The following is a 27211-nucleotide window of genomic DNA, read 5'->3' as shown; positions in this document are numbered from 1 at the left end:
TTTGTGTGTCCTGGGCCAAGAAAGAATGCTGATGTTTTTGCTCATCGTTTGGCCATTTCCGCTGTCGGGGCGATAGCCTAGCGCGTTCCTCCAACCTTTGATGTTGACGTCGTTGATCTTGTGCCGAACGCCAGGCCTGACTGAGCAATGGTCGGGGCTAGGAAATTTGCTCATCGCTCCCAAACCAACAGTTTGTCGTCATCAGGTTCAGTCCATTTGAGCCTTCTTCTTGGTCGATCAGCTCTGGCATTCTGATTGATGTCCGCCCCAACCAACACGGATGCTACGGACATATCCTTGGTGAGCATCCCAAAATCCTGAGCGGCATCAGCAATACTGACAACGACAGGCTGCTGCTTTCGCTGCACTGAGCGTTGAATTTGTAGTTCACCCATTCGATACTCTCATCACACGAATCCAATCGCCCGAATATGTACCCAAATACCGGAGCCACGAAGGCAAACTCCAGCCGGCGCTGTTCCGAGGCCTTTATCGCGGCTTGACACCAACTGTCGTCACGACCATTCCGGCATCTGTCACTTTCTTCACCATCTACGAAACGGCCAAGACTACTCTTCAGCCCAAGGAGGGTCTTGAGCCTGGGAGTCTGTCTCAGACAGCTGTTCATGCCGCCAGCAGCGCGCTGGCTGATATGGTCGCCTGCGCCATCATCAACCCGTCGGAAGTCCTCAAGCAGAACGCGCAAGTGGCCAGATTCTCAGAAGGTGGCGTCCAGCGCAATCCCATGTTGGCCTCGCTCAAGCACTTCGCAAGGCATCCCTCGAAGCTATGGACAGGTTATACGGTCTTGGTAGCTGGAAATCTGCCACGTACCAGCCTCACATTCTCCATTTACGAGTATCTGAAAGGCGCCTGGCTCAGGAGATCGAAGAAGTCCGAGAGCATAACGGAACAAGTCAAAGTGAGCGGAATCACTGCTGGCGTCGGCGGCTCAATAGCCTCGCTTCTCTTTGTTCCCATTGACGTCGTGAAAACCAGGATGCGGCTGCCGGAAGTCGCTCCTCCGAGTCATCATCTACAGCCAGAAGCATTGTTCACGTCTTCGCTAAGCCGTGAGAAAGCTAGAAAGCCCGCTGCGAGAGGCCCTATTACCATTGCCAAGGGCATCTTGATAAGAGATGGGATTTCAGGGCTGTTCAGAGGGGCAACTGTCACTTGCGTAGCGGCTGCTGTGGGGAACGGATTGTTCTTGGGTTGTTATGAAGGGCTCAAGTTGCACTATGCTCGTAAAGCTTCAAAGAGTGAGCTCATCCAATAACGATGGTGAAATTGGCCTAGCAGCAATGGGCGGTGTATGATATGTGATGCGTGGATTCTCGTTTCTGGACATCGGTCGTGTTTGTTCCAGATGTTTACAGACGATGTGTAATATAGCACAAAGACAATGCCCCTTCTCCCTCCTGATGTCTGATGCTGAAATCATGAATCACTGTCGACGTAATCTTTCATAAAGCCCGATTCTCCCCACGCGAAGAAGACGAATCCTTTCAACGCTATTTTTCCAAGAGAGCAATCCCTGGGTTCAAAGTACCTTTACGGCCTGAATTATCCCAAGCGCCACTGCAGCCGAACGTCCAATTCTTGTCGACATTAGCTGTCTTCTGTTCAAGTTCGACATCTAGATGATCGTGCCTGCACAGATATTCATGAACCAAATTAGATCGACACATTTTCTGGAAGAAGGGTCTCAATTAATCGGGATGGATAAATCACGGACAAGAGATCTTCTCGTTCTCAGTGAGGAAATAACCATGCTCGAAGTCGGTCTGGACTGATGTACAGCTTTGCCCATATTAGGGAATAGCACGCGTGCAGAAGTGAGAGTGGGGTTGGGAAACCAACCGTCCGCCTCGCCCATCGACAAATCTTATATACGCTAATAATCCAACGACAGGCTCTGGAAGATAACTTAGGAAAATAGCCCTTTCTTCATCTACAAAACGGCTTCAAAGGGCAAAAATAGACTATTTTCCGTTTCTGAGGCCTACAAATCTTGCAAAACGCGGAGCAGAACTCATAGCAAGCATGGTTAGCGTTGTAAACCGTTAGTGACAATATCAGTTCCATCACAAGACTCACACATGGCACCAATGACCATTGAGCAAGTCTAACCGGTATCTATACCATGCGCACCAAGTATTGCCCAGAACGAGATAAGGGCCAATTGATCCCCGCAGACTCATTTCCTATTGATACCCTCAACTTCCGGGCTCTTGAATTTTGATCAAAACTCATTTATCTCACCACCATTTATTTCAGCGTCAAAGAAAGAAGTATCAGCAGTCCAATACTTATAGCCGGAAACTTTCTTTGAAATCAATCCTTCTCTCTCACCTGCAACATGACTGATATGAAGTAACGTCTCGCATCTATTGTGTAGAGTCTCTAGCTGACAAGATCAAGAACAGTCCTACCTGAACCAATGATAGAAGGCGTGGATGAACCGGAAAAGGAAAGCCATGTATCCACGAAGAATTCACTGACAGGCAACCGAACCATTAGTGCCAATAAAGCACTTTGGCCCCTCAAAAAGCTTGATGCATTCATTTCACACTTGAATCGATTGATGCATACCCGGGAGAGCCATGATGCCCTCATCTTGTTCCTGGCCTACGCAGCACATTTCGTGGCAACGGCACTCGAAACACCAATTCCCGGCAGGCTTAAAAATTGGCTTCTCAGACTTAGCGAAATCTTAGTGAGGATTGTACCGCCAAGACTCTTGTCATTTTTATCGGCTATGAGTATTTCTCCAATGAAAGGGCCATTGTCCGCCAATAAACCTCTTATCGCTGACAGGTTTCGGGCGTTATCGAATATCCTGGACGACTGGCAGATCATCACCAGATTATGGGGTTTACTGGCAACATGGGCGGATGCAAAAGAATTCCTAACCAATTTGGCATCCGAAAATGAGAGCGAGGAAAAGAAAAGCAACCCACGGAGGTACCTTGCTCTGACAGCTATAAAAGCGACATATATCCTTGGACTATTTGGCTACTATGGAACAGAGAACCTAGCATGGCTTACAAGACGCGGCGTCTTCAAATGGTCAGAGAAGACTGAGTCGAAGCTCATGGTCTGGTCTCTCAAGTTTTGGGGTGTTTATGTTATGTCTGGGATGGCACAGCTGCTATACGACCGATATGAAAGCAAACGTACCGGAGATGATCAAGATGAAGAGGCGAGGAGAGAATGGCGGAGGAATTTTGTTCACCTTTTTCTTTATGGCCCACTGACGGTTCATTGGATACGAGAGGGGGGGCTGTTTCCGGAGACGATCGCTTCGTTCTTGGCGGCCTATACAGAGTTCATAACGGTCAGGGGGTTATGGAAAGAAACAGCAGAGGTTTGAAGAGAAGAAGACAAATGACAACTAGGTTTGAGGATGTAAGAATGATATAGGGCTGTATTTCGTGGTTCAGAAGAAGAGCTGTGAGATGCTCACTGTTAGAATGGTCATAAGTGACAGCCTATGAGTAGTCGAAACTGCTTCTGCTATCTTACTGATTTAATGGATGTGGAAACACGCAGCTGTCCAAGGTTGGTCCGGTCAGCTAAGACATGCCTATGCAGCTAATGATCTGCAGCCACCCCGATGAAGGCCTTGTCCCAGTCAATTACTATTGTCAACGCTACGTTTATCACCGCTGAGATAATTAAGGTTTGGCTAACCTGAAAATAGGAAGTACCAATAGTTGACCCAAGGCCTTTGAGAAAGCGGCTAAGGACTCTGACAAGCGACACGTCGTCTGCGTACGCCACATGCAGGTTGGTTCTGTCCTACTGGAAGACATATGCTTGGCATCATCCCAACTACATTAGTCTGTCTTTTATAAAATCAGGCTGCGAGGAAACTTCAACCATTGGTCAGGACCATCATGTTAACAGAGAAAAGAGATATCTCGTCACCCGGAGTCTTGTTTTAACTGGCTACAGCAGCCCTCGAAGACAAGATAAGATACACATTTTTCAGCTTGCAGATCAGGCTCTGGCATATCACCAATCGCATCCCCTTTGCTTCAACCACATACTGCGGTATACCTCCGAGTGATATTCTCATTGGCTCTTCAAGGCACTGAGTGTGTTCTTCTGCTTGTGAATCTCATGCACGTTTGTAATTTCCGGTAACGCCACCAATATCTATTTATGGATGAAGCCCAAAAGAAGAGCCTGAAAATGAGAGCCGCCTCTGTTTCCTGCTATCAGTGCCTTTCTCCTGATCTCTCGCTTTCTGACTCTGTTCCAGCTCTCCCCGCAGCCTCAAAACTGCTCTCTTGATACTTCTGTAAACGTATACTTTGCGAACTAAACTCAGCGGCAATAAAAGTCTACCAGTAACTTTACTCATCAGTGATTAGATGGCTGACGTCTATTACGCGTTGAATGGCGGTGGCTTGACAGGCTCCCCTCCCGACCCCGCAATCACCGAGCCACCAGAACCTTACGACAGAGACATTCTCAAGCGTCAGAATGTAGGCACTTATGATGTTTGTGGGTACTATTCTATCCCAGGGCAGTGTAAGTACTCAAATCTCTTCAAAAAAGCAAGCCCAGCTAATTATGAGACTGAAGTTTGGGTCGTGAACTACTGCTATTACTCTGGCGTGTCAACGACGACCTGTGCAACCAGCAGTAGTCACATTGGGTGTGATGGATACATCAAGACAAGATGCTTTACCTCATTGACTTGCACTTCGACGTCATCGGATGAGCTATGCTGGTGGGTGAATAACACTAGATTTGTCGTGTCCTTATCAACTAACGCTTAAGCAGCGCTTCGGGATGTGTCACGGCGATTTCGACTGACAGTGACGGTGACGAACTCACCCTCTACCCGTTTTGTACGACGAAAGATATGGAAGTGACCATGTACCAGAATCTGGAGGGCGTCACGGCTAGCATTGAGACGTCGATAGAGTCTACTTCCACGCCGACGAGCTCAGACGGCGAGTTGACCGCAAAGACAGGAACGACAGGAGAGGAAAAGACCCAAGAAATCACCTCATCTGCCGAATCGAGTTCGTCATCTGGTCCAGATTCCTCTTCAAAGTCTTCTGCCCCCGTAGGAGCCATTGTCGGCGGTGTTCTTGGGGGGCTTGCCTTACTCGCCTTGATTGGCTTTGGTCTCTGGTTCATACGCCACAAAAAGCGTCAAGCAGGTAATGGACCACATGTGGTTGCAGCGACTGATCAACCGCCAGTCGTCCCCTATTACCAGCAGCAGCCTGTCACTCACGCCCAAGGCGAGGTGAACTATCAGCCTCTGTCATCGGGTATCTCTCCTGAGCCAAAGGCGTACTCGCCTTCTTCTAACATGCGGCATTCAGCCTTCAATGAACTTCAATCTTTCCATCATGATGACACAAATCCAGCTGGGTATCGCTGAGATACGGAATAAATGGTAGTGGAAGTGCACAGATACTCAGTATGATATGATGGGATCTTGGTTAGCGAAACGGGAGGCGAGGCTGGCGGAACGCAAATGACACATGGGTTCAGCGGGACAATATACAAGGACCTGTATAAAAAGTAGAATCTATAACATGACGCACGTTAGTACTAATCATGAGTTAGTTTTGCTCCAAGAAATGAGTCTATTCTCCATTGAATTTGAGGTCATGCTTTCAATATCTGCCAAAACGTTACAAGATCTGATCATCTGGCTGGATTTAAAAAATATGACAAGATATTTCTCCTGCCCCGAACTTCATATAATCATGCCATTGACTTTGAAATTTGATTCCCAGGCCTCAAAGTAATTGCTCCTATGGAAAGAACTATAAAGGTTTGTGATGCACATGAAGGTGGCTGCTGGCTTAACCTTGAACGAGATCTGCCCGAATATCCACACAAGTCGATAACTCGGTTGTACGACTTGTGACCAAGTTCTGAGTCGTGTTCGTCAGTCGTAGCGACAGCTCTCAACTATAAATAGGACATGGGTTCCATACTTTACCAATGACACTGCATAGTTTGGCCATTCTCCTAATACAAATGCTGTTATGAAACTTAGATTATGAGTTTTGGGTTTTCATCTCCTCAAGGAATACAAGATGAATCCAATTCCTCAGCCACAATAATTCCGCTAAAAATTGAGTTATCGAACTTGAAGTTCGGATTTGTCACGACTGGAGATTGTACTGATTGCAATGCGTCTCATTTTTATCCTTGCTGTTCTGCAGGGTGCTGTCCTCGCCCAGAAGGCTCAAACGCATACCAAAGAATTCTGCGAAACGAGAATGAGCAGAACCCCGGTTTCTGATACACCCAGAGTCACCATTAGCACGAAGGTCAAATTGACCGCGAGCAAACCATACTGCAATCGGAAAAATAAGCATGAAACCTTCAAGATAAAGCTAAGTCCTGTCACTAGCACCGTTGTTACCAGGTCTATCTATACCAGTTCAATTACCGCTCCTCAAAAGGTCAAGACACTCACCATCACAAAGACCCGTGAGTAAGATGTGGTCATTATCTTTGTATCTCATCCTGACGGCCCGCAGTCACCGAAACGGCCGTGACCACTCCCACTTTCATCAAAACTGACACGACAGTTTATACCACCACGTCAACTCTTACGTCAACTGTTACAGTCCCAACGGTCTCTGGATTTGTCCCTCTTGCATTGGAATCAGGGTTTGCTTCCCGAAAACGAAGCCAGTCCAAGCGAATCTTGCCTAGGAAGAATGCTTGGGATGACATTACACATGTTCCCCCCTCAAGAGTCTTTCCTCGCAAAGCCAATTCCAAGCCCGAATCCAAACCCAAGTACCTAAAGGACCCATGTACCATTCGAATCGAATCCGGTGATAAAAATCATCCCGTCCATCCAACTCAAACCCGCGGCGCGGTTGCGTGTTATAAATCTGTGCAGATTACCAAGACGGTGCTTTTCAAAAGTTGTATAGCGTGGACAAAAACGATTACACTTGATCAAAAAACTGTTACAAAGCATGATACCACTAGAGGATGGGTCACGACTACAATCACCGAAGCTGATACCACAATGACCGCGGACGATACTGCAACGACAACCTCGACACTCACTAAAGCAACTACAACGAAAACCACGACAGAAACCGAAACTGGTACGTCTCAGGCTCGTGGTTTTGTGACCAGAGACCATCTACTAATCACCATCACCGTCTAGTGACTCGAACAGATCTCGCCCCAGCCGAAAGCTCCTGGGCTGCTTGCAACGCTGATAATCTCATCAATGCGGCAAACGGCGGTCATGGGATCAGTGCAGTGAATATTGGAATGAACAGGTACAATGTTCTCCCACTAGTCACTCCTTATGACTGTTGTGTTGAGTGTCAAAAGAGGCCAAATTGCATCTTTTCCGTTGCGTATCATCACAAGTGCTATCTTGTCATTGGTACAGCCTGCCTTCCAGACCATACGTTTGACACAAGCTTTACCACATCAAAAAAACTGCACCCTGAGAATGGACCTACGCTGAGTAATGGCCACTGTGGCCGCATCCGGAACGCTGGGGATGTTGGGTGAGCTGTTCAAGATATCTATTGCTTGAAAGGAACATGGTGCCATTAGAATGGATATCCGTGCATGGCCAAGTCCCGTGAACATGATAAAGGAACCGGGTGTCATGAGTGCCTCGGATGGACGGAATGTCGGGCTATCGGGATATCTGTAACAAGAGTAGTAAGGAGACTATTATCAACATCTTTCTGCCGTATCGAATCTTCGCCGGCGGCCAAGTCCGAGCGTGTTCTCCCAAAATACTGATATTCGTAAAAAATCATTATCACAATTTCCACGGGACTTCGGCACGTAGTCCCCACCAGCCGGCTACTAACCGGCCGTAACCTCTCTATTCGCCTCCGTTGGACTAAACTGTACTTGGAAAGACCAGGCGACATCTACCGAGTCATCAAGTAAGAGTCTCAGACTTGATAACAAGGGCGGTTCTAAAATGAGAATGAACCACGTCCTCGGCTCTGACAAGGTTCGCCTAATCTTTGCGCGCGCTCCAGGTTCCCCAGAAACCCCGGAAGCTAGAGATAAGACGAGTGGGAAGGGGGAGATATGATTGAGAAATTGCGATTTCCGATTGTCATATAGTTTGACTAAAGATTGGAGGTGCCACGCGACAACGGAGGTCGTGCCGCGCCCTATCCTGGTGGTGCAGATCAAGACTAGGCTATGGGAGCGTGTTTATTCTTAAGAATGCGACTGCACCCATGCGATATCGCCTCCTCTCACTCTGGCAACGTCTTCCAATCCCCCGTCTTCTTTCCCCAGACTCCTTACTTTTCGTGGCCGCCAGATATTGACGGCGTCACTGACAGTAGCGAATGACCACCAAAAGCCCCCAGCAATACACAAACATCCTTCTAAAACAGGAGCACCGGACCTTCATTCTCGCGTCCCGCCTTGATCTTCGAGCCTGAACACCGACGAAATGACCGAGAAACACGATATTCCCGACAATGCGTCCTTGACGCCCTCCCAAGCTGCTGGCAAGACATTCGCCACCCATAACCTCCACGGCGGTGAACAGCTTGAGAAGCGATACAGTCCTCTTTCTGTCCTCGCTTTTGCCTTTACCACCACCAATTCTTGGATGGCCTTTGCATCAGGCATTGCCATACCGCTTGCTTGTGGTGGAGGACCCTCGATCATCTATGGCTTGATCGCTGGTGGCGTCATCATGGCCACCATCAACATTGGTTTCGCTGAATTGGCTTCAGCGTTTCCTTCGGCTGGTGGACAGTATCACATCGTCTTCATGGCCTTTCCCGCGTCTACACGACGCGTTGCTGCTTTTTATACTGGTTGGATCTCCATTATCTACCTGATGGCTGCGACAGCATCTTGCAACTTTTTCGCTGCCAGTTCTGTTCTAGATCTTGTCCAACTGTGGCACCCATCATATAACATCCAGGCTTGGCATACGTATTTGATGCATATCCTACTGTGTATTATTGCCTTTGCCGCCACTTCCCGGTTCCCTGCTGCCATCGGCCGCTTGACTACTACCATCTTCTGGCTGTCCTTAGTTGGTTTCATCGCTTCTATGGTCACTCTTCTTGCTGTTAGTGATCACAAGCAGTCATCTTCTACTGTCTTCAAGGAGTACAAGAACGTCAGTGGATGGGGAGATGGCTGGGCAATGATCACCTCTATCACTGCCTGCTTATGGGCCTACAGTGGCGTTGATGGTCCTACCCATTTGGCAGAAGAGGTGCCAAACCCAAGTAAGAATGTTCCTCGGGCTATTTTCTTGACCATTGGCCTCGGTATCTCCACTGTCGTTGCCTGGACTATCGCCCTTATGTTCTCCATCAAGGATGTCGATGCCATCATTGAGTCGACAGTACCTATTCTCGAGGTCTACAACCAAGCTCTCAACAACAGAGTTGCCACCACCATCTGGTCTGTCTATTACATCGTTATGTTCTACGATATTGTTCTAAACTTGTTCATCTTCTCTGGTCGAACCATATGGTCCTTCTCCAGAGACGGAGGTGTCCCATTCTCAGCATTCCTGTCACATCTCAACTGGGCCAGTCCTGTTCGAGCTACTGCAGTCATGCTTGCCTTGCAGATCATTATTGGAGTTTTGTACGTTGCTTCAAGCACTGCTTACAACAGCTTTATTGGTCTTACACTGTTCGCGCTCAACATTACTGTCACTCTTCCCCAGGCCGCGCTACTTGTTCGAGGGCGTAGTTGCCTTCCTGAGAGATCTTTCTCACTTGGTAAAGCAGGATATGCCGTAAACACTGCGGCTACACTATTTGTTGCATTGTTCTCTGTCAGCTTTTGCTTTCCTGCCTTCATGCCTGTCACGGCATCTTCAATGAACTATCTTATCGTAGTTATGGCAGTTGGCCTGGTATTTACCACTGCACTCTGGTTCGGTGGTCTTCGAAAGACGTTCACTGGACCCCAGGTCAGTCTGGAGGGCGAGGATCAGTAGAAGAAATATTATCAATTTGTCAGAAAGTGGACTTGATGTGCGCGTGTGTTATTTCAAGCTAGCTATACTTAGCCTATGAGAACGTTTGAGTTTATGACTTTGGATTCCAAGTCCTTTTCTCGGCTGTGATGGATAAGTAACCCGCGATCAAAGATTCAAGATCTTGATGGTTGCATTCACTGAGCAAATACCTCTGTCTTGCTGAAATATTCATCCCTATTACATAAATAGAATAGTTTGGTAGCTCCTGTATTCATTAACTTGTACAAAGCGACCTTCAATGGTTCCTCCGAACCACAGACACAAAGTCTCAGCTCTCCCTAACTCCGCACTCTGCCTCCCGACTCTACAGCTTCATGACATACTTTCCCTCCAACTGCATTTGTGTTAGCTAGTCACAATTGGTTGTATGGTTTTGAACTTACCTGTCCTTTGGACATTTGCTCCATCAGACCCTCAATATCTTCGAGATCAGCCCATTTGATCTTGGGGATAACGAGTCTTCGCTTGACAAATTGCAAAGCCTCAAGGATATCAGCCCTCGTCCCCACTGCCGAGCCTTTCACGGTCCAGCCATTATCAATGAACCAGAGCGGGTGGAAGGAGATCTTGACCTCTTCTGGCAGAATCGACACACACATCAATGTGCCGAATGGTCCCAGCATGTCGAACGCCTTCTGATACGCAGCAGCAGCCGTTGCGGTGACGACGACGGCCTTAGCTCCTTGACCATCCGTCAGATCCTTGACTTGCTTTCCTGGATCTACACCAGACAAAGCATCAACATAATGTTCAGCGCCTTGAGATTTGCAGTATTCTTCTTTCCCAGGACCTGCGTCAACAGCAATGACTCGATAGCCCATTGCGTGAGCATACGCAACACCTAGAGCTCCTACACCGCCACCTGCGCCGGAAATGACAACCCATTGGCCTGGCGTGAGGTTGCAGTTCTTGATAGCCTTGTAAGCTGTGACACCTCCGCAAAGAATAGGCGCGATCTCCTCGTCGGGAATATCATCAAAGGTTGATGGGATACGCGCCAGATAACGCAGAGGCACAGGAGTATACTCAGCAAAAGTGCCGTCATATGCTTTGGCAGAGTGCAAAGCCTCAACGCAACGCGTCTCGCCCTCATTAGCAATGTCAACGCACATGCTGCAGGTCCCGCAAATATCTCTGATCCATGCTATTCCGACTCTTTGGCCAATCTGAACGCTGGAATCCAAGTTGGTAATGTTGGAGCCAAGCTCTGCAACTTTGCCAACGCCCTCATGGCCGAGAATCTTCCCCACGGGTCCCATATGACCCAGGGCCATGCCTAGATCAGAGCCGCATAGACTGGTGAGTGAAAGGCGGATGAGGACTTCATTTGGACCGGGGACTGGCCTCGGGAGTTGCTTGATCTCAAACGTGGGCTTGGCATTGTGCTCCTGTGATGACTATTGGGGTTAGTATTCAAGACCAGGCATAATGATATCTACGGTAACATACGGTAAGAACAGCAACTTTGTAAGTATCCGAAGTCATTTTAGTGATGATCAAAAGGCAAATGAGTGAGGTTACGATTAGCTTTGTTGAATGCGGAGGCCCCAGATCTTAAGGGAGAGCAAAAAGTGAGTGTCTCAGGGAGGCTTATCCAGGCTTGGTAAATCACCCCGCGCCTCCGATATCGTAGAATCATGAGAATTGTCAATCATGTTCTTCTGCATACGGCAAACCTCGCTGTGGCCGGCGGCCACGTCGGGACCGGGTCGTTTCAACATTCCCAACTCGGCAAAGTGTGCGGAGATGACGTCCCGGGATATCGTCATGGCACTTGTGGGGTAAGCCGCTTCCTACGCAACGTTATCGGGCGGAAGTAGACCGCAGATTACGGACGCTCTTGATTGGAGTACATCCAAAGTCATGGAGCTTGGTTGGATATTGCGTGTGAGAAGTACTTGTGCTTTAATCTCTTACCCCACATTACCACTTCGCCGTCCCACATGGGGCATCTAGGCCCGCGTAACTTTAACCTCAACCAAGCATCAATCTTGCTGGCCAAGTCGCTCAATTTTCTTTGGTATCCTACTATAAAGAGGGTGCAAAATACATATAGTAATTGACTCCGAAGTTAGCATCAACGAAAATGAATCTCCCTCCACTGAGGTCCGTCAGTACACTCGGGACCTAATAATTCTCCTTCCATCACCCCAGACCAGTACTCTCTCCAAGACACTGGTATGTAGCGTTTTGAGCTTTACGAAAGACCATAGGGATATTCATGCCTTGGACGATATAACAAATGTCGTTGGCCTCAGCGATCAAGGGAACCAATGCCATTATTCCTTGAGTTGTCATCGCAAGGCGCCGATCCCCCGATCGCGGGAGTGAGCGTTTGACGGAACCTCCAAGATAGAAGTCCGTGGAAGAGACGGAGAGGTCGTCTTAGTTCCCGCCTTGCTTCGAAGTCTTTCGTATAGCATCAACAGATCATCAACATAATCGTCAGAAGTTGGACGTCCACGTACGTGCAAGGGTCAAGCTGAATGGTCCAAGTAGCTTTGTGTCACTCATGAGATTACCCATGGTCCGTTCAGGCTAAAACTCCCGTTCCATGGCTATTCTGGTATCGCAAAGAAAAGGGAAGCAGTCTTCAGCCACAGTATTATCATCTCTTTCAAGCCAGTACAGAACATATTTTGCTTCGCGAAAGATCTTGTCTATTTTTCGAACTTGCTGGCTTTTCTCTCTCATCCGTTTGGTTGATACATACTGCATCAGACCAGAGAGATCTGGATCTATCATCCAAGCAAAATGAACGAAGTCCCAGCTCCAGATTTGTCGTTACAGGAATTGAGGCACTATCACAAATAATCGTAGATGTGATATCCGAGCAACCCCAAACATAAGAAACTGGCTCATAGTTATATTCTACCTCGCCCAGCAATGCTTCGTTCAAACTACAGCGGATTACAACATTGCCAAAGCCCGTAATACTTTTATCAAAATAACTTATGTTCTAATACTAAAAGCATTAATAACCAAGAAAATATAAGCTAATTAAGTTTATAAGATTATTATATAGTAACTTCAAAAATAATACCATCACCGATAAGATCATAACGGCTTCTTCATCGAATTCCGGAGTTCGATCCATCATGCCCTCACGCATCGCATCTGCAATGCTTTTGTATTCTATTCCCGGGTCACTATGGTCAAACACCCTTGTGATCTGGGATGCTTCAAACGGTCGGTCGCTGCTAACAGAATCAACAGGGAACTTGGTAATACTCTTGAAAGATGCTTCATGCCCAATGCGGAAGGCAAGATCTTCTGCAAAAGTGTGGAAATGATTGAAGACAATATTGTAGCCAATTTTCGAGTCTACTTGGTCTTGCACTAGCTTATTTGCTTTCAATAGATTGGATGTTAACCACTCAACCTGCAGTGATGAACTGTATTCGTTTCGTACCAATATTTCCAATCTCTTCAAAGGAATGATCGGTAAACCCGTAGTATACGGATTGCCACCCATTGGGTAGACCTTCATATTCCTGAGGGTCCTTCTGCGCTAAGACCTTGTCCTTGGTGCTTGTGCCAATGACCACGCCGTCATGCCTGTCGTAGACGAAACCCGAGGATTGCGCATTGAGAGGTTCTCCGTTTAGATGCTGGCCCACTTCCGTCACTACCACCCTTGCGTGATGGAAGGGACGCAGTGAGCTGCTCGTGTGTTTGGTTGGCTGGTACTCGATGAATACTGCACGAAGCTGCATTTTCACATGCATGTCAGCCGCAGCAAGAGCTCGTGATGGATCCGACATTTGACTTACTTTACGCTGTTTCTGCTCTGGTGTCTTGTGTCAATTCGTCTCCCAGTCTATCAACATGGGCGACATCTGCGAATCATATTACCCATCTGATGAACACCACAGACGGTTTTGGGACGGCCAAAGCAATAAGGACGAATGTGGAGTGAATGTTCCTGATGGCTTCCCGAAGACCTTGAGCTCAACGCTGGCCTGGAGAGGCGAAGACATCCAAGACAAAGAGGCTCAGTGGAAGGTCAAGCTCTCTGACCAAGACGTTTCTTCCATTCATAACGCCGTGAAAACCTTTGACGGTTGGTTTCCATCAAATTCAAGGTCTTTATGATTGTCCAATTGATCTGAGCTGACCCTACCGAAGAGAACTCCCATGATCTTACCCAGATTTCTACCACCACCTTCCCACTCCCCATCGATCTATCGCGACGTTTGAGACATCTCTCGGATAATATCTATAACGGAACTGGGTTCCAGATACTCAGCGGCCTAGACCCGTCAAAGTATTCTGCCAGACAGAACGTTCTTCTACATGCGGGCATCAGTGCTCATATCTGCCCAGAGCGAGGTTTCGTGGACGTCTTTGCCAAGCGGCCCATTGGTATGGCCTCCTTGATCTGGAAATCGAAGAAGTCGCTTGATGCTAAGTTACCACAGGTCATGTAATCAATGTTCTAAATGGCAGTGATGGGCCAGCATCCATGGCTCCAGCATTTAGTGATGGCCCCTTGGTAAGTTGCGTCGCCCGCTCATCTGTCGAGCCGAGAGCTGTACTTAACCTCTTTAGTCATTCCATACGGACCATTGCGAGGTACTGTCCTTTTACTACCAAGAGATGTCTCCAAAAGGCGGGCAAACAATCTTGAGTAGCTCATGGCAAGTCTACAATGAGCTAGCCACGCACTCTCCCGAAGTACTCCATACACTCGCTGAGCCATGGGTGCTAGACTCGTTAGTTTTTCCAATTCTATTGCGAATTATAGATACGCGACGCTAATATACTAGATTCAAATCTTATTCATTGCAACCGCCACGAAATGTGAGCTTCCTCTCCAATCTAGGCCCCGAGAATATGCCGCCGGTGCTCTTCCGATATTCTCGCTATCCTATCCTCGGTTGGCAGCGTAAGCGAAACTCAGAGCTACCAGCACCAAGCCAAAAGCAGATGAGAGCTTTGGACGCTGTCCAGTTCATCGCACAAAAGAACGCCATGTCCTTGCCAATTGCTCGGGGTGATATGATCTTCATCAACGACTTGGCAGTCTTTCATGCTCGCGGCGAGTTCAAGGACGGTGACGCAAGTATGAAGAGACACCTCCTCAAGATGTATCTTCGTGATCCCGAACAGGGTTGGACGGTGCCTCAGTCTCTTCAGGAGACTTTCGGGGCGAGATACACTCGTAAGCCCGGCGACCTGAGTCCAGAGGTCTGGGACATTGACCACGAACCTGGTTTGGAAGAGCTTTCATTTGTCAATGGTTAGGAGCAAAGCGGTTCATCAGAGTCTGTAGCAGCAAGTTCTCGTTTCCATTTGTCTCAGACCACCATTATCTCTGGCCTAATGGCTCAACCCAATCAGCCTCAGATCTTTTACCACTATTAGCAGTGCTTGTCTTGCATAAGAGCTGTCTCTAGAAAGTTTAACGCCTCTCGCTCGCATCTAGAACCTAGCTTCCAGCGTCATCGCACAGTAGATTTATCGACTGCCCCATGAAGATGCGTGAGGCCGAGTGACGAAACGTCCTAGAATTATGTCAAGACTGTCTGCCTACCTTTATCTGGTTGCCGATGTCAGACCTTACTTGGAGCTCGTAAAGAGTTGCGTCATCTAACAAACCTCCATGTTATAAGTGTTCAATTCTTATCATCTCGAAGGGCCACCATGGCGTTCATTCAACTGCTTCAGCCACCTCAGACCTCCCTTAGAGTTAAAATCATTTCAAGCATGCCATTCGAGGGAAAGCAACGTGGCTCTTGAGGCTTTTCAGCCCTAATCTCCCGACAATAGGGCCCTATACCAAGCCTCCATAACGATTCGAGACGTTACAATTTTAAGCTCGAATGGCTTCACTAAAAGGAGACTGTGATTCGATGTGGTTGCATACCACGTAACAACTGACCAGTGACGTCTGTCTCTAAAGAGAGCGCCACATATGACTGGCTTCGTTGGCGTTCTGCAACTTAGCCCCTGATTGGGTGCTAGCTTCCAGCCATGGCGTTGGACGCACGAACGCGGATTCAGCGTGGCTTATTCGCTGTTAGCTTTAACGCATTTGTGAGGCATTGCTATGGTGCTAAAATTCCAGTTGTGCAGATGTGGCTTATCAGCTAGAGCTTGATTTGAAGCCATCACGGCGTTTGCCGTTGCAGTGTCTGGAAGAACTTGGATTTATATAAGGTCTGGATACAGATGCTGTTTGAGACCATTCACACAATCACAGTTCAGTTCTTCAGCTATAAACATCGTCTCGAGTAATCCGCTATCATGGACGCGCCCAAGTCTTACTATCTCTACAATCCCTCCGAGCCATTGGCAGGAGTCGTCGCAGGCCTTTATGGAGTGAGCTTCTGCATCACGCTCTGGCAGATCATTCGGAAGAAGGCCTGGGTATGGCTCTTCATGCTGCTTGCTATTGCGAGTAAGTCAACATTTGGGCAAATGCGAGGCATGTCAGTTAACCATCGATGCAGTGGAGGTCATCGGCTATGCAGCTCGAACCGTATCCGCTACCAAGCCGACAGAAAAAGGACCTTACGTGCTTCAGTTCACACTTGTGATCTTACCCCCAGTCTTGATGGCCGGTGTCATCTATGTTATCTTCGCTAGAATCGTCTTCTGGGTTGTTCCTCCGGAGTCGAGAACTCTGCGATTTCTCTGGGTCCCTGGTAAGTATTCATCGCAGCGAAAGTGAGAGATATACTAATACTTCGTAATAGCTCGTTTCATTACTCTTCTCTTTGTTGGCTTCGATATCATCTCGCTTCTCCTCCAACTCGTCGCTGCAGTTCTCATCGCAGGTACCGACCCAACCGATCCTGATGCGAAGAACAAGCTCAACCTTGGCAAAACACTTGGTCTTGTCGGTGTGAGCACTCAGATTGCTGGCTTCGGTCTTTTTACTGTTTCCGCCATCCGATTCCACTTCGCTGTGAGACGACTTAGCCCCGACTTTGCCAAGGACAATCAGGAGAAGCATGGTATTGTGAAGAAGTGGCAGACTCTACTCATTGTTGTCAATGTCTCATGCCTACTCATTCTTGTAAGTCAAAATGTCTACATATTCATCCCTCGATTACTTACGACTATTAGGTCCGTTCAATCTATCGTGAGATCGACTTCGCTGGTGGCAAGGACGGCACTACCCACCAGAAAGAGTGGTAGTAAGTAAAAATGTCCTACATTCTCGAACAAACTAACAATTATACCACAGCTTATATGTCTTTGACGCTCTTCCCATCTTGCTCGTTGTCTTCCTTTACAATGTCTTCTTTCCGGGTAGCTATCTCAAGCACCTTGGTTTCAAAGTGCCCAAAGAAAACCAGGGCACGGTCCTGGACTCGGAGGCTGCTAGCAAGCAGGTCTCGACGACTGCCGAGTCTGTATGACATACGCCATCTGTACCACGGGCAGCTCAGGTACCCAAACGCTTCTGGTTGGTATGGAGAGTTTTATCCCTGCTTTTCATGAGATGTCTTCTTAAATTTTGTTACTTTATCGCCATATGCTTTGAGCTTTAGTAAAATATTTGGTTTTATGCATGCAGATAGAATCAGTTATATACATTTCGACTATCAATGATCCTCAATTCGCCGACAGCCTGTCTTAATCCCGATTACGAATACGCTTTATGACGAACTGAGTTGTTACTGAGCTAGGTGAAGCAAATTACAGGGGTCTGGCTAAGATATGGACAAACCAATCGTGAGGGGCAGCTCAGCTAATAAATTGACGATGAACTGCACAGCATCAACAAAGATCCATAGTCGGTGTGATATGGCGTTCAGTGCAAGAACATGGGCACTGTTCTCCCAGATGACTTGATGCAGCTAGACTGGATAGATCACCAGCAGGGCTGATATGGCCATTACGGGAATCATCGGCTGTGGCACCCATTGACCTATACTATGATTGACGTTGGAGCGGGTACTAGTCTCAAACATACACATCATACAACCCGTCTAAAGCCGAGCTACAGAACTCATTATGGGGACAACATTGTCGAAAAAGCAAGCGTCGCGGAAGGAGAGCCAGCCCTTCTAAGACATAGGCCATGTTGAATGCGCGAAGAACAACAGGCACTGGGTTAGGTTAGCATGAGCTCAAGAGGCATAGTACCCCCAAAAAAGACTTTAAACTTCATCGCGGGTGAAAGTGGGCTCATTCACGTTGCTATGAATTTTCCTACGGAGTACAGATTCTCCTTTTCTTTGATCATCACTTCGAGTGCGCAAGCACCAGAGTCCGTAGGTGACCAACGTTGTGAACAGGGCTGACAACAAGGTCCGTGCCCCCGCCCCTGAAGATGAATCTGGGGTTAGCTCTAGCGCTTCAACAAACCAGCTCGACTCCCTCAACTCAACTCAATTCTTATGCCGACGTGGGGAAACGCGGAGTCATCCAGAAGCCGAATAAGAGCAGAATGTCGGTCTGGGCACCAACTTACCGTGCAACTACCACGGTTGTCTCAACAAATCCCGAGCGTAGCCGAATTCCTGCCGCGTAATTGTCACCTAGGTGAGTCAACCAAGACCTCCTGGTTAACCCGACGCAAGACGGCTGAGTTTAGCGCAGCCGCATTGCTCACCGCGACGACCCACAAGGTGAGCTCACGCGAGGTCTTATTGGACCTGCGACTTGATCGTTTTCGTGATGATCGCAAGCATTGGGTGATTTTGTTGAGGAATGCCTTCTCGGATGATGACGGGCTGGGTGCTGTTGTGCTGTAGTGCCTACAGCGGTAGTTCAGCGCTTGTGCACGCCAAAGTGCTCTGATAGGTTGCCCTGCGTGGCTTGGTTTCACGGTGTTTCGGTGTCTCGGTATCAAATGCCGTAGACTATAATAAGAGTCATAACCTAGAACTCAATGACCTTCTAATCTGATTCTTCAGCTTTTCCAATATTCTCAATTGATTGAATTTGACTGCGGACTGTCAAGATGACGGATGTTATGAGTATTAGGGAGCAGCAGCGCTGTACACTGCAGTACTTTGCTGTTGACCTTGCAGCTGCAGCTTTCGCTTCTGCTTTGGTCACTCCCTGGGTGACAGCCATTGATAAGTGAGTTCCCTATCAACATATATCTCAGCCCATCTTATTATGCTTTAAGTTTTTTAAGATACTAACAAATGTCGTTAGGCTCGTCTTCAACAAAGCAACCAGCAACACGTCCATCAAATCCTCCATGCGAAAGTGGGCATCCAAGCCCAAGGCAACATTTGCTTCTCTCTTCATACCATTCCTCGTCTACTTCGGAACCTACGCAACGGCCAACATGTTCGATTCCTTCAACGCCGTCCAATACGACTGTGACCCCTCCATCGTCTGCTCATCCCCCGCCAAGTTCGCCGCTACCACGACCGTCAGTTCAGGGCTGAGTATATTCAAAGATGCGTACTTTTCCAGAATGTCTTGTGGCATGTCGACTCCTCTGCTGAGCTATGCACTGTTTACCCTGCGAGATGCGGTGACTATATACGCTTCGTTCAACCTGCCTACCATGATTGCTCCCAAGCTTGCCGAGTTCCCCTTCGCGTCGATTACCCCGTTTGCCAACATTTTTCAGTCCGATGATGCAAGGCTTAAGATGGCTCAGCTGTTTATGCCAGCTGCTTCGCAGATAGTCAGTACTCCGATTCACCTGCTCGGTCTGGACGTCCATGCTCGTCAAGTTCGCATGACGATCAAAGATCGGATTAGTGTCATTCGGCGCTACACTGGCTTTGCTACACCTTTACGTATGATACGAGTCTTACCTTCGTTTGGTATTGGCAGTGTCGCCAATACTGGTTTTAGAAGGAACATGATGACTCGGGTGGTTTGATTTGACTTGCAGTTTGAGATGTTGTAGTTTCAACACGGGAACTCCAAGGAAGCCTCAACGCGGAGAAGTCTTATTATTTTGCGTTCATAAAAGTCTATTATAAATTGAGGACATCTTTTTCAGGTCTAAACTTTCCAACGCAGTAAAATTGCCAATACCATTTTCAGTTGGTTGACCATCATGTCTACAACGAGCACCTTGATTCGTCCGGTGAAATCATCGAGCTGTCTCGTGGTCATGCAACAAGCATTATCCTTGATGCTGTTCCTTCGATTTGCGGGTGAGCACATTAAAAGTACATGATCACAAGCCGAAGGGAGCAAAAGTTTACGGAAAGCCAATGGTTTTAGAATGCAGTAATTTTCATCTCTTGCTATTTAGTGCCATAGTAGTCATCGAATACATGAATCAAACGCTAAAGTCCACTCATTCAATGCTATGTATATACATCCTCATGCCTCGTTCTTTTTTTCCTTCTCTTTCTATTTTTTTAATTTGCTTAGAACTTGTCTTGGTTGGCGTTCTGCATCAGCATGGTGTTATCAGGCTTGTACTTCTTGGAAGCAAGGTTGACGTTGTACTCGACATCAAGAACAGCGCCCTTGGGCTCATCCTTGACAGGCTTGAAATCAAGGAGGAGATCGTCCTTGACAGCGCAAGCAGTGTCGGTCTCGAGATAGGGATCGTCGTTGGGGTACAGCTGAGCAGTGACACCGAGGTAATCATCGTGGGTGACCATGATGTGAATGTGAGCAGGGCGGTAAGGATGACGGCCCATGATCTTGAGGAGCTCGGCGGAGGGACCAGATGTGTCGATGGCGTACTCTGTGGGCTTGAGGCAGTAGAACCAGAACTTTCCGTCAGCGTCGGTGCGGAACTTGCCGCGAAGGTTGTGGCGCGATTGGTTCTCGGGGTCGTGAGCGTCGTATTTGCCGTTGGTGCTGGCTTGCCACATGTCGAAAACGGCGTTGGGGATTCCCTTTCCGGTATCAACGTCGCGGATGACGCCGTGGAAGAATGTGAGTTGGCCGTCCTTGGGCATGTCGTGGACGACGCTGGCGCCGAGGTCGCGGAAGGGGGTCTCAGGAGACCAGAAGGGACCGAGAATGCTGGAGGATGTAGGGGCCTTGCCGCCTTCGGTGACGACCTTGTGGTTGATCTCATCGACGAGGCTGCGATTGTGAGCGATTGATCCGGCGGGCGCAATTGATTGGGGAACTTACGACTCAATTCCGAGAATGTCGCAGACGCGCCATGTCTCGTTGCGGTTCTTCTTGTAGGCCTGGCCAAGAGAGTTGATGTAGTTGACGCCGATGATCCACTCGTCCTGAGTGAGCTCGACCTCTCTGCAGAAGTCGTGCATGTGACGAATGAGAGAAGTGAGGATGACGCGCTGGCGGGGGTCGGTCTCGGGGCTCATGAGGCCGATGACATGGTCTGTGAAGTTGGGGTCGAACTTTGATTGCGCCGTGGCGCCGTTGGTGCCGTTTGTACCGTTGGAGGCCATTGTTGATGATGATTGGAGGGAAGTGTCTGGGGATCTAGGGATCTGGGGTATCTGGGGATGAGTGATGATGAGGAAAAAGACGTTTGGGACAGAACGTGGAGGTTGCGCCGTTAAGTATGAAAATGAATTGTTGTTTGCCGTTTTCGTAGCCGGGAGACTTGGAGGGGGCGGGGCCGTGGATCATGGACGCCAACGGTAGCGGCAATTCAAGTCGGCTCTCCACGTCAGAATGACCATTGCAAATACTGCCTCTCGATTGGCCCGTCTCCTCTAGCACAATCTTGGGGTAAGAGATCCGAACCGGGGGAAATATTCTTACCCGCAGGTGCCGTACCAAGATGCCGATTCCTCACCAAGCGGATCTTTGTTTCTCCAACTTTTCCCACCTTCTGGATGAATAGATTGCCGACTCTTCTTACCGGATATGGTTCTCGTACGATTTATTACCGTTTTCTGACTGGTTTGCTGTCGCGAACCATTTCACGTGCATATCTGATTACATCAACCTCGACAAGGCCATTCTAGAGCTCACGGCAAAGATTCACGGTACGCTCAGCTGGACAAGACAATATCCAGGCTACATGGTTTCGAGAACATCAGGTCATATTGCATCACAAGAAATATCACCTTCAGAAGCGACAATGACCGAGACAGCTCAATCACAGACCAAGCTCTAGGGTACCTCATCAATTGACTCCGGGGGTCCCCGGCTGGTCAACCTGGGGTAGCTGCACTCATGCTAGGGTCCTGGGACTTAGTAGACGCATCAGCCTTATTGAAATCACCGGGAATAACGTCATGACGTCTCTGAACCAAGGAGGCCTATCACGTTTACATTGGGAAAGTGTGCCGTATTGACGATGCCGAGGGCACGGTGATGGGGAATCATGGATGCGGGGCACTGGATGACCCGCCAAAAACCACAAAGCCTGGGGGTCAAGAAAACCCAACGCCTTGATCCTAGATGACAAAACGACTTAGGTAAACTTGCATAATTTTAGGATATTTTTTACTGAGTTTATTTTGACACCTTATGTTAAGGTTCGGCGTCTTCTTGATCCTTGAGACCGAAGTAATGCCCCCTAATGCTAATAGAACGCGCCAAAGCAAAGGTCTCAAACAGCACTAGCTCACAAATGCCAGAAGTTACAAAGAAACACCCTCGCTAACCATCAACCGACTCTCCTTCAATTCCTTCAATTATCCTGTACATCCGTCGCAGCAAAGGACCCATAAACTCGTGCAAACTGCTCCCCAAATGCCTTGCACAGCTGATCGAACGGCTTGGCTGTCAAGTCCATGCTGAAAAAGTGAGAAGCATACCATCGTTGAACCGAGAGTATAAAGAACTTTCCATCAAGACTTGCTTCCGAGAGGCCAATTCTCAAGATGCACCCAACCTTGAGAGACTCAAAGAGTTCAGGATCATACGTCGTCAGTTGATCCTGCCACCACTTGCAAAAGCTGTCGAGTTCTGCCAGCGTTGCTTCTTGTCGCTTGGTCACTGCTAGGTCCGGACCTGGATGTCGAGAACCATGGGCGCGAAAATCGAAGTGGCAGTCGTAACGAAGAGGCGATGTGCTGTGTACTTTTGTTCGTTGGTCGCTTGAGGTGAAGCTGCGGGCAATGATCTGATCGCCGACCATAAAAACGCGGATGTATCCCCATTCGGAAACCGAGGAAAAGCACTGCTGGTGAATGACTCTCATGGCAGATCCCTGCGTATAGGGCTGGCTGTGAATGAACGTGTTATAGCTCGGGTCTGTGCTATGATGCATGTAGTCGTCGCGATCACTAAACGCGAACCTGACGAATTGTGACCCCTGCATCTCATCAAGTTTGCAGGGCCCGGTGGCCAAGCATGTCTTGGGCCTGTGACTGTATGGTTCCGGTGTGGACTCTTTCACTGCGATTGAATCCAATGCCTTGACATCGGCAACTTTGTATCCGCAATTCCAGCTCTCGTGGTATGCCGGGAAAACGCTGATGTTGTCGAATAAACGCTGGAGTGCATATATGGCTTCATAAAGACCACGAACTTGAGGATGCAGGCTCCAATCGCGTGGGTGAAGTGGGATGTAGAATACGATGGGCCGGTTGTTATCGCAAAACTGATTAGCGAGAGAATTGCCTCCTTCCTTGATGAGGCTCATGATCCAATCGAGAGTGCAGTATTCAACCGTCACGCGTTGAGATCTCTCGGCCCAAAGCATAGTGACAACCTGCTGATGGAGAAGGACAACGCGTTCGTTCCAGGAGGGCTGGATCAGCTTTGGTTTGAGCTTCTGTGATCTCGCGATACGACCAGCCAAGTCAAATAGACCATGTTTTTGTTTCTCTTTGGGACCGATGTTGCTGACAAGTCCAGGACCTAAATCGACTTCCAGATCCTGAAGTCTCCCAGGCGTTAAAGTGCCCAGGACGTCGCCCGCTTCGAAGGAGCTAAGAGCTGGGTCGCAGGGGATTCTGCAGTCGGGGCCTTCTTCACCGATATCTTTGTGGTGGCTGATGGCAACATAGATGACATGAACGCCGGGCTCGTCGCTTACATGTCGGGGTCTCTTCAACGGCGCGGAAGCCGCTTGTGTCGTTGGGGGCGCGGTTCTTTTTGTTGCCGACATTTTGCATCTGAGATGGTTGAGGATGCAAAATCAGCTTGTGCGGAGCACCTTATACGATGTCGAGGTGTTGTTTGCTTTGGATTGAGCGCACCTGCCTCCCTTTGTGAGGGGGGGGACCGCTGAGTCACTGACCAAAATCACCAGGCTGAAGCAGCTGCCCTATATTGATTGCCATCAGACATTGGACTCAGGGGCCAGAAAGACGTCATCTGAGGTCCAGGAAACTACAACGAAACTTGCTAGACTTTTAGTAATCTTTTTGTCACTTAAGAACAGAGGTCCTACGTCTCAGCACAGACTCTTGCTGCTGCTTGCCTGTTTACAAAATCACAAAATGGGTGCGAGGCCAAAGCCAGGGTCATCTGAGCCGACTTAGTTGGTCTTTTCGGTCTGAAAATTGACTCTAGAATTCGTTCTCATATAGTTCGATAGATACAATCAATCAATAATCACGTTCAAGCCACTGGTGGCAGGCCTCATACAGCTTGAGAAGCTGTGGTTCAGCATCATAGAAGTGATCTGACAAGGTCTCATCAACACAGCTGAAGAATCGAAGAAGAGCAACGACAGTAAAGTCCGCGTACGATGCTTCACACGTTAGCAACGGCATCATAAATGTGTCTGAGATTGATCTTGCTCTTACGATGGTAATTCATCAGAAACGGTCCTGGGGTCTCGGCCAGTGCCTCTCCGATCCCGTGACAGATGGCATCAAGCTGGTACCAAAGCTGCTCGCTGACGTGCTCACTATAATATAAATCAAGACTCATTCCAAATCTTTTTGATCGCGTGTCTGCGTAATATTGCCGATCGGATGGCACAAGAACATTTTTGGGTAGTAAATGTGCCCATAACGGCCTGCTGCTTATCAGCAGCTTCTCTGCTAATTCTTCGACCATAGCGGATTCTTCTGAGTCAAATTGAAGTGACGGCGAGCTAAACTTCTTCTCTAATTCCTCGGCAATAGACCTTGAGCCCATGACACCCCTTGTGGTCTCGCCCTCCTGCAGAAGGATGCAGGGAATGGTATGGGGGCTTAAAGGCGGCTCATTTGGTTTCACACTGAGTTGGTGTCAACGATTGATGCAAATGAGCTTTGGGACCATCAAGACCTACTGAGGCTGCATATAGGTACTGAGGTTGGAAAAGTCAAGCCATTCAGTCGTATATGGCAATGCCTTGTAATTGAGGACGAGCCGGGCTACCATTGCACAGTCAGTCTAACACGCGGCCTCGGTGTGAAGGGATCAAACCTTTCCAGACATTTGGAGACCATGATTTTCGTGTTATACTTGGAATATCAAAAAGCGTGATCAACGGACGAGATGCCATTTTTCTTTTTCTGTTCTTTAATCTGATGCCCTCACTGAAATGATTCAGCCGAGGTTCTTTCATACAAGTATCAATTTCTGTTGAGGTTGATCGTCGCTGACATGGAATCGTTGAAACTTGTCCCAGTTGAGTTAGCTCCTTGACTGTGGCATCAAAAGCGGGTCCAGTCGGGCAAGTTTATGTCATTTTCCTCAGTGCAATGTCCGATCGCCCAGATTATCCCACGTCCATCACTAAACATCAGCATATGCCTTGCGTTTTGCGCCTTGCGCCCTGTATCTTGAAACCTTTCTGTTTAGTTGCACTAAATGTCATTCCCTCTCGTCTTTTCTGAAGCAAGAATCATAATTTGTCACAGCTTATAGTTACTGTTCTCTCTGAACCAGCTTACAAACGTGCCGCTCATCTGCCGCGATGTCTCCTCGCTCTAATGAGCCACCCAGCCCAGAGGCCAAGGTAAAAGCATATTCGGGTCTCTTATGTCAAATTTGCCGTGTCCCTAACAGTAGACTCAGGAACGTCGCGCACGTAATAGGGCAGCACAGCTCAAGTTCCGGAAGAAGAAACAAGAAGTCGACGAGATACGCTGCAATCGGATAAAGCACCTTGAAGGCGTGGTTGAGAAAATGAGCACTGTATTGGTGGACTTTACGGATGGTCTCTTGCAGCAAGAAATAGTCCAACAGAGCCCTGGCATGATGGCGAGCATTCAAGGTGTTATCGCCGATATCCTTACACTGGCCAATGAAGCCGGAGACCCCGAACAGGAGCCCAAGGCTCGTAAGGCTCGAGGTAAAGCCACTGAAACCGATCATCATTCTCTCAAAGACTCCGAGCAAGAGCTTCCTAGTTCAAACCCCAGCATTAAAGTTACCGCTATTCCCGATGACCCGACGACTGCCATTTCCCCAATGCCCCTTGCAGACGACTCCCCCATAAATATGCCCTTATTTGAAGACACAATCGTGCCGCTACCGGTTGTTCCCACGGTCTACACTAAAGCAAACTACCCACCCTCTACGGTACCGGCACCTCTCAGCCCTCTTTTGTGGACATCCACATTGCCCCCCCTGTCCCTCAACTCCTTCATTTGTCGTCTCACATATTCATGCTTCAAGGTTGGCTGCCTTGTTCTCAGCCGATCGATCGATGCACCACTCCCGCTATCAGAAGAGAGTCGCATGTTTGGCTCGACCCTTCGCTACCGCGAAAGGGACGAAATGATCTTGAGAATGCGATGGCTACTCGGCCCCGGAAAGCATGAACTCCAGACCTTGGCTGAGTTACCATGGGGAGGGAGATGGTGGGATCAAGAGTTTTCTGGTAGCGACCTTGCGAATTATGCCACGAATGCCGCCATGGTTGACTCGTCTGCCCCCCAGTTCCTCAGCGTCCTTGGTGTTGAGAAACAGCTCATGGCACTTGGCGCTCGCTTTGTGGATAATGAGACCATCGAGCTGGACGCGAGTGCCTTGGCGATATTGTCAGGGAATCGCTTAGAGCCTAGCTGCGCGCAGCCAGAGAGCTGGAGTTTTGTCAACCTTTTCCCGTCAAAAGATTCACGACCGCAGATAGACGCGCCGAGAGTACGAGTCAGTCTGAATCTACTTATAATGAACTTGACGAAGATAGCGGTTTGTTTGATGAAAGGCCCTGGTTTTCCCAGACAGGCATTGAGAGGAGCGATTGAACAGTCTGTGATTACAATGGAGATCAATCCAGCGAGGCCCGGTATGGCCAATATGGAATCATCGCTTTGTTACTAGACTAAGTAGCAGTGCCTGAGTATCTATTTGAACATCTTGTCTAGCTTCTACTCGAACTGCCCTGTAATATTCACTCTTATGATATTGTGCTTCGTATTGGTTCAGGGCAGCGAATGTCGCCAGGCAACAAAGATCAGATTTCACATCTCGCAGAGGCCAATGGATAGC

General features: G+C 48.4%; 14 protein-coding genes across 14 annotated transcripts; 9 read left to right on the top strand and 5 right to left on the bottom strand.

Moving 5' to 3' along the window:
* Window positions 1–258: 258 nt before the first annotated feature.
* On the top strand, window positions 259–1279 carry FMAN_13696 (uncharacterized protein; the record flags this gene model as incomplete). Its single annotated transcript, XM_041833195.1, has 2 exons — window positions 259–300; window positions 350–1279. 2 exons carry the CDS (start codon window positions 259–261, stop codon window positions 1277–1279), a joined length of 972 nt encoding a protein of 323 aa, XP_041683583.1.
* A 1164-nt stretch (window positions 1280–2443) lies between these two features.
* FMAN_13695 (uncharacterized protein) lies at window positions 2444–3376 on the top strand (the record flags this gene model as incomplete). Its single annotated transcript, XM_041833194.1, has 1 exon — window positions 2444–3376. The coding sequence occupies one exon, from the start codon at window positions 2444–2446 to the stop codon at window positions 3374–3376; it is 933 nt and encodes a 310-aa protein (XP_041683582.1).
* Window positions 3377–4382: 1006 nt separating this feature from the next.
* Window positions 4383–5410, top strand: FMAN_13694 (uncharacterized protein; the record flags this gene model as incomplete). Its single annotated transcript, XM_041833193.1, has 3 exons — window positions 4383–4542; window positions 4597–4744; window positions 4798–5410. The coding sequence occupies 3 exons, from the start codon at window positions 4383–4385 to the stop codon at window positions 5408–5410; spliced, it is 921 nt and encodes a 306-aa protein (XP_041683581.1).
* Window positions 5411–6173: 763 nt separating this feature from the next.
* On the top strand, window positions 6174–7533 carry FMAN_13693 (uncharacterized protein; the record flags this gene model as incomplete). The annotated part of the gene is made up of 3 exons (XM_041833192.1): window positions 6174–6477; window positions 6528–7112; window positions 7175–7533. The coding sequence occupies 3 exons, from the start codon at window positions 6174–6176 to the stop codon at window positions 7531–7533; spliced, it is 1248 nt and encodes a 415-aa protein (XP_041683580.1).
* Window positions 7534–8449: 916 nt separating this feature from the next.
* On the top strand, window positions 8450–9970 carry FMAN_13692 (uncharacterized protein; the record flags this gene model as incomplete). The annotated part of the gene is made up of 1 exon (XM_041833191.1): window positions 8450–9970. The coding sequence occupies one exon, from the start codon at window positions 8450–8452 to the stop codon at window positions 9968–9970; it is 1521 nt and encodes a 506-aa protein (XP_041683579.1).
* Window positions 9971–10316: 346 nt separating this feature from the next.
* Window positions 10317–11497, bottom strand: FMAN_13691 (uncharacterized protein; the record flags this gene model as incomplete). Its single annotated transcript, XM_041833190.1, has 3 exons — window positions 10317–10346; window positions 10396–11409; window positions 11462–11497. 3 exons carry the CDS (start codon window positions 11495–11497, stop codon window positions 10317–10319), a joined length of 1080 nt encoding a protein of 359 aa, XP_041683578.1.
* Window positions 11498–11592: 95 nt separating this feature from the next.
* Window positions 11593–13776, bottom strand: FMAN_13690 (uncharacterized protein; the record flags this gene model as incomplete). Its single annotated transcript, XM_041833189.1, has 3 exons — window positions 11593–11805; window positions 13056–13351; window positions 13425–13776. 3 exons carry the CDS (start codon window positions 13774–13776, stop codon window positions 11593–11595), a joined length of 861 nt encoding a protein of 286 aa, XP_041683577.1.
* A 64-nt stretch (window positions 13777–13840) lies between these two features.
* Window positions 13841–15259, top strand: FMAN_13689 (uncharacterized protein; the record flags this gene model as incomplete). The annotated part of the gene is made up of 5 exons (XM_041833188.1): window positions 13841–14075; window positions 14141–14377; window positions 14434–14507; window positions 14564–14727; window positions 14782–15259. The coding sequence occupies 5 exons, from the start codon at window positions 13841–13843 to the stop codon at window positions 15257–15259; spliced, it is 1188 nt and encodes a 395-aa protein (XP_041683576.1).
* Window positions 15260–16261: 1002 nt separating this feature from the next.
* On the top strand, window positions 16262–17382 carry FMAN_13688 (uncharacterized protein; the record flags this gene model as incomplete). Its single annotated transcript, XM_041833187.1, has 5 exons — window positions 16262–16415; window positions 16468–16662; window positions 16714–17036; window positions 17087–17157; window positions 17208–17382. The coding sequence occupies 5 exons, from the start codon at window positions 16262–16264 to the stop codon at window positions 17380–17382; spliced, it is 918 nt and encodes a 305-aa protein (XP_041683575.1).
* Window positions 17383–18932: 1550 nt separating this feature from the next.
* On the top strand, window positions 18933–19817 carry FMAN_13687 (uncharacterized protein; the record flags this gene model as incomplete). Its single annotated transcript, XM_041833185.1, has 2 exons — window positions 18933–19054; window positions 19133–19817. 2 exons carry the CDS (start codon window positions 18933–18935, stop codon window positions 19815–19817), a joined length of 807 nt encoding a protein of 268 aa, XP_041683574.1.
* Window positions 19818–20316: 499 nt separating this feature from the next.
* Window positions 20317–21324, bottom strand: FMAN_13686 (uncharacterized protein; the record flags this gene model as incomplete). The annotated part of the gene is made up of 2 exons (XM_041833184.1): window positions 20317–20989; window positions 21041–21324. The coding sequence occupies 2 exons, from the start codon at window positions 21322–21324 to the stop codon at window positions 20317–20319; spliced, it is 957 nt and encodes a 318-aa protein (XP_041683573.1).
* A 1196-nt stretch (window positions 21325–22520) lies between these two features.
* FMAN_13685 (uncharacterized protein) lies at window positions 22521–23945 on the bottom strand (the record flags this gene model as incomplete). The annotated part of the gene is made up of 1 exon (XM_041833183.1): window positions 22521–23945. One exon carries the CDS (start codon window positions 23943–23945, stop codon window positions 22521–22523), a length of 1425 nt encoding a protein of 474 aa, XP_041683572.1.
* Window positions 23946–24387: 442 nt separating this feature from the next.
* FMAN_13684 (uncharacterized protein) lies at window positions 24388–25277 on the bottom strand (the record flags this gene model as incomplete). Its single annotated transcript, XM_041833182.1, has 4 exons — window positions 24388–24533; window positions 24589–25007; window positions 25062–25146; window positions 25199–25277. 4 exons carry the CDS (start codon window positions 25275–25277, stop codon window positions 24388–24390), a joined length of 729 nt encoding a protein of 242 aa, XP_041683571.1.
* Window positions 25278–25691: 414 nt separating this feature from the next.
* FMAN_13683 (uncharacterized protein) lies at window positions 25692–27043 on the top strand (the record flags this gene model as incomplete). Its single annotated transcript, XM_041833181.1, has 2 exons — window positions 25692–25733; window positions 25793–27043. 2 exons carry the CDS (start codon window positions 25692–25694, stop codon window positions 27041–27043), a joined length of 1293 nt encoding a protein of 430 aa, XP_041683570.1.
* Window positions 27044–27211: the final 168 nt, after the last annotated feature.

Source organism: Fusarium mangiferae (assembly GCF_900044065.1).
Source record: "Fusarium mangiferae strain MRC7560 genome assembly, contig: FMAN_scaffold007, whole genome shotgun sequence".
Classification (NCBI taxonomy): Eukaryota; Fungi; Ascomycota; class Sordariomycetes; order Hypocreales; family Nectriaceae; genus Fusarium; species Fusarium mangiferae.
The sequence above is the reverse complement of the archived record's forward strand: the minus strand, read 5'-3'. Positions and strand labels throughout refer to the sequence as shown.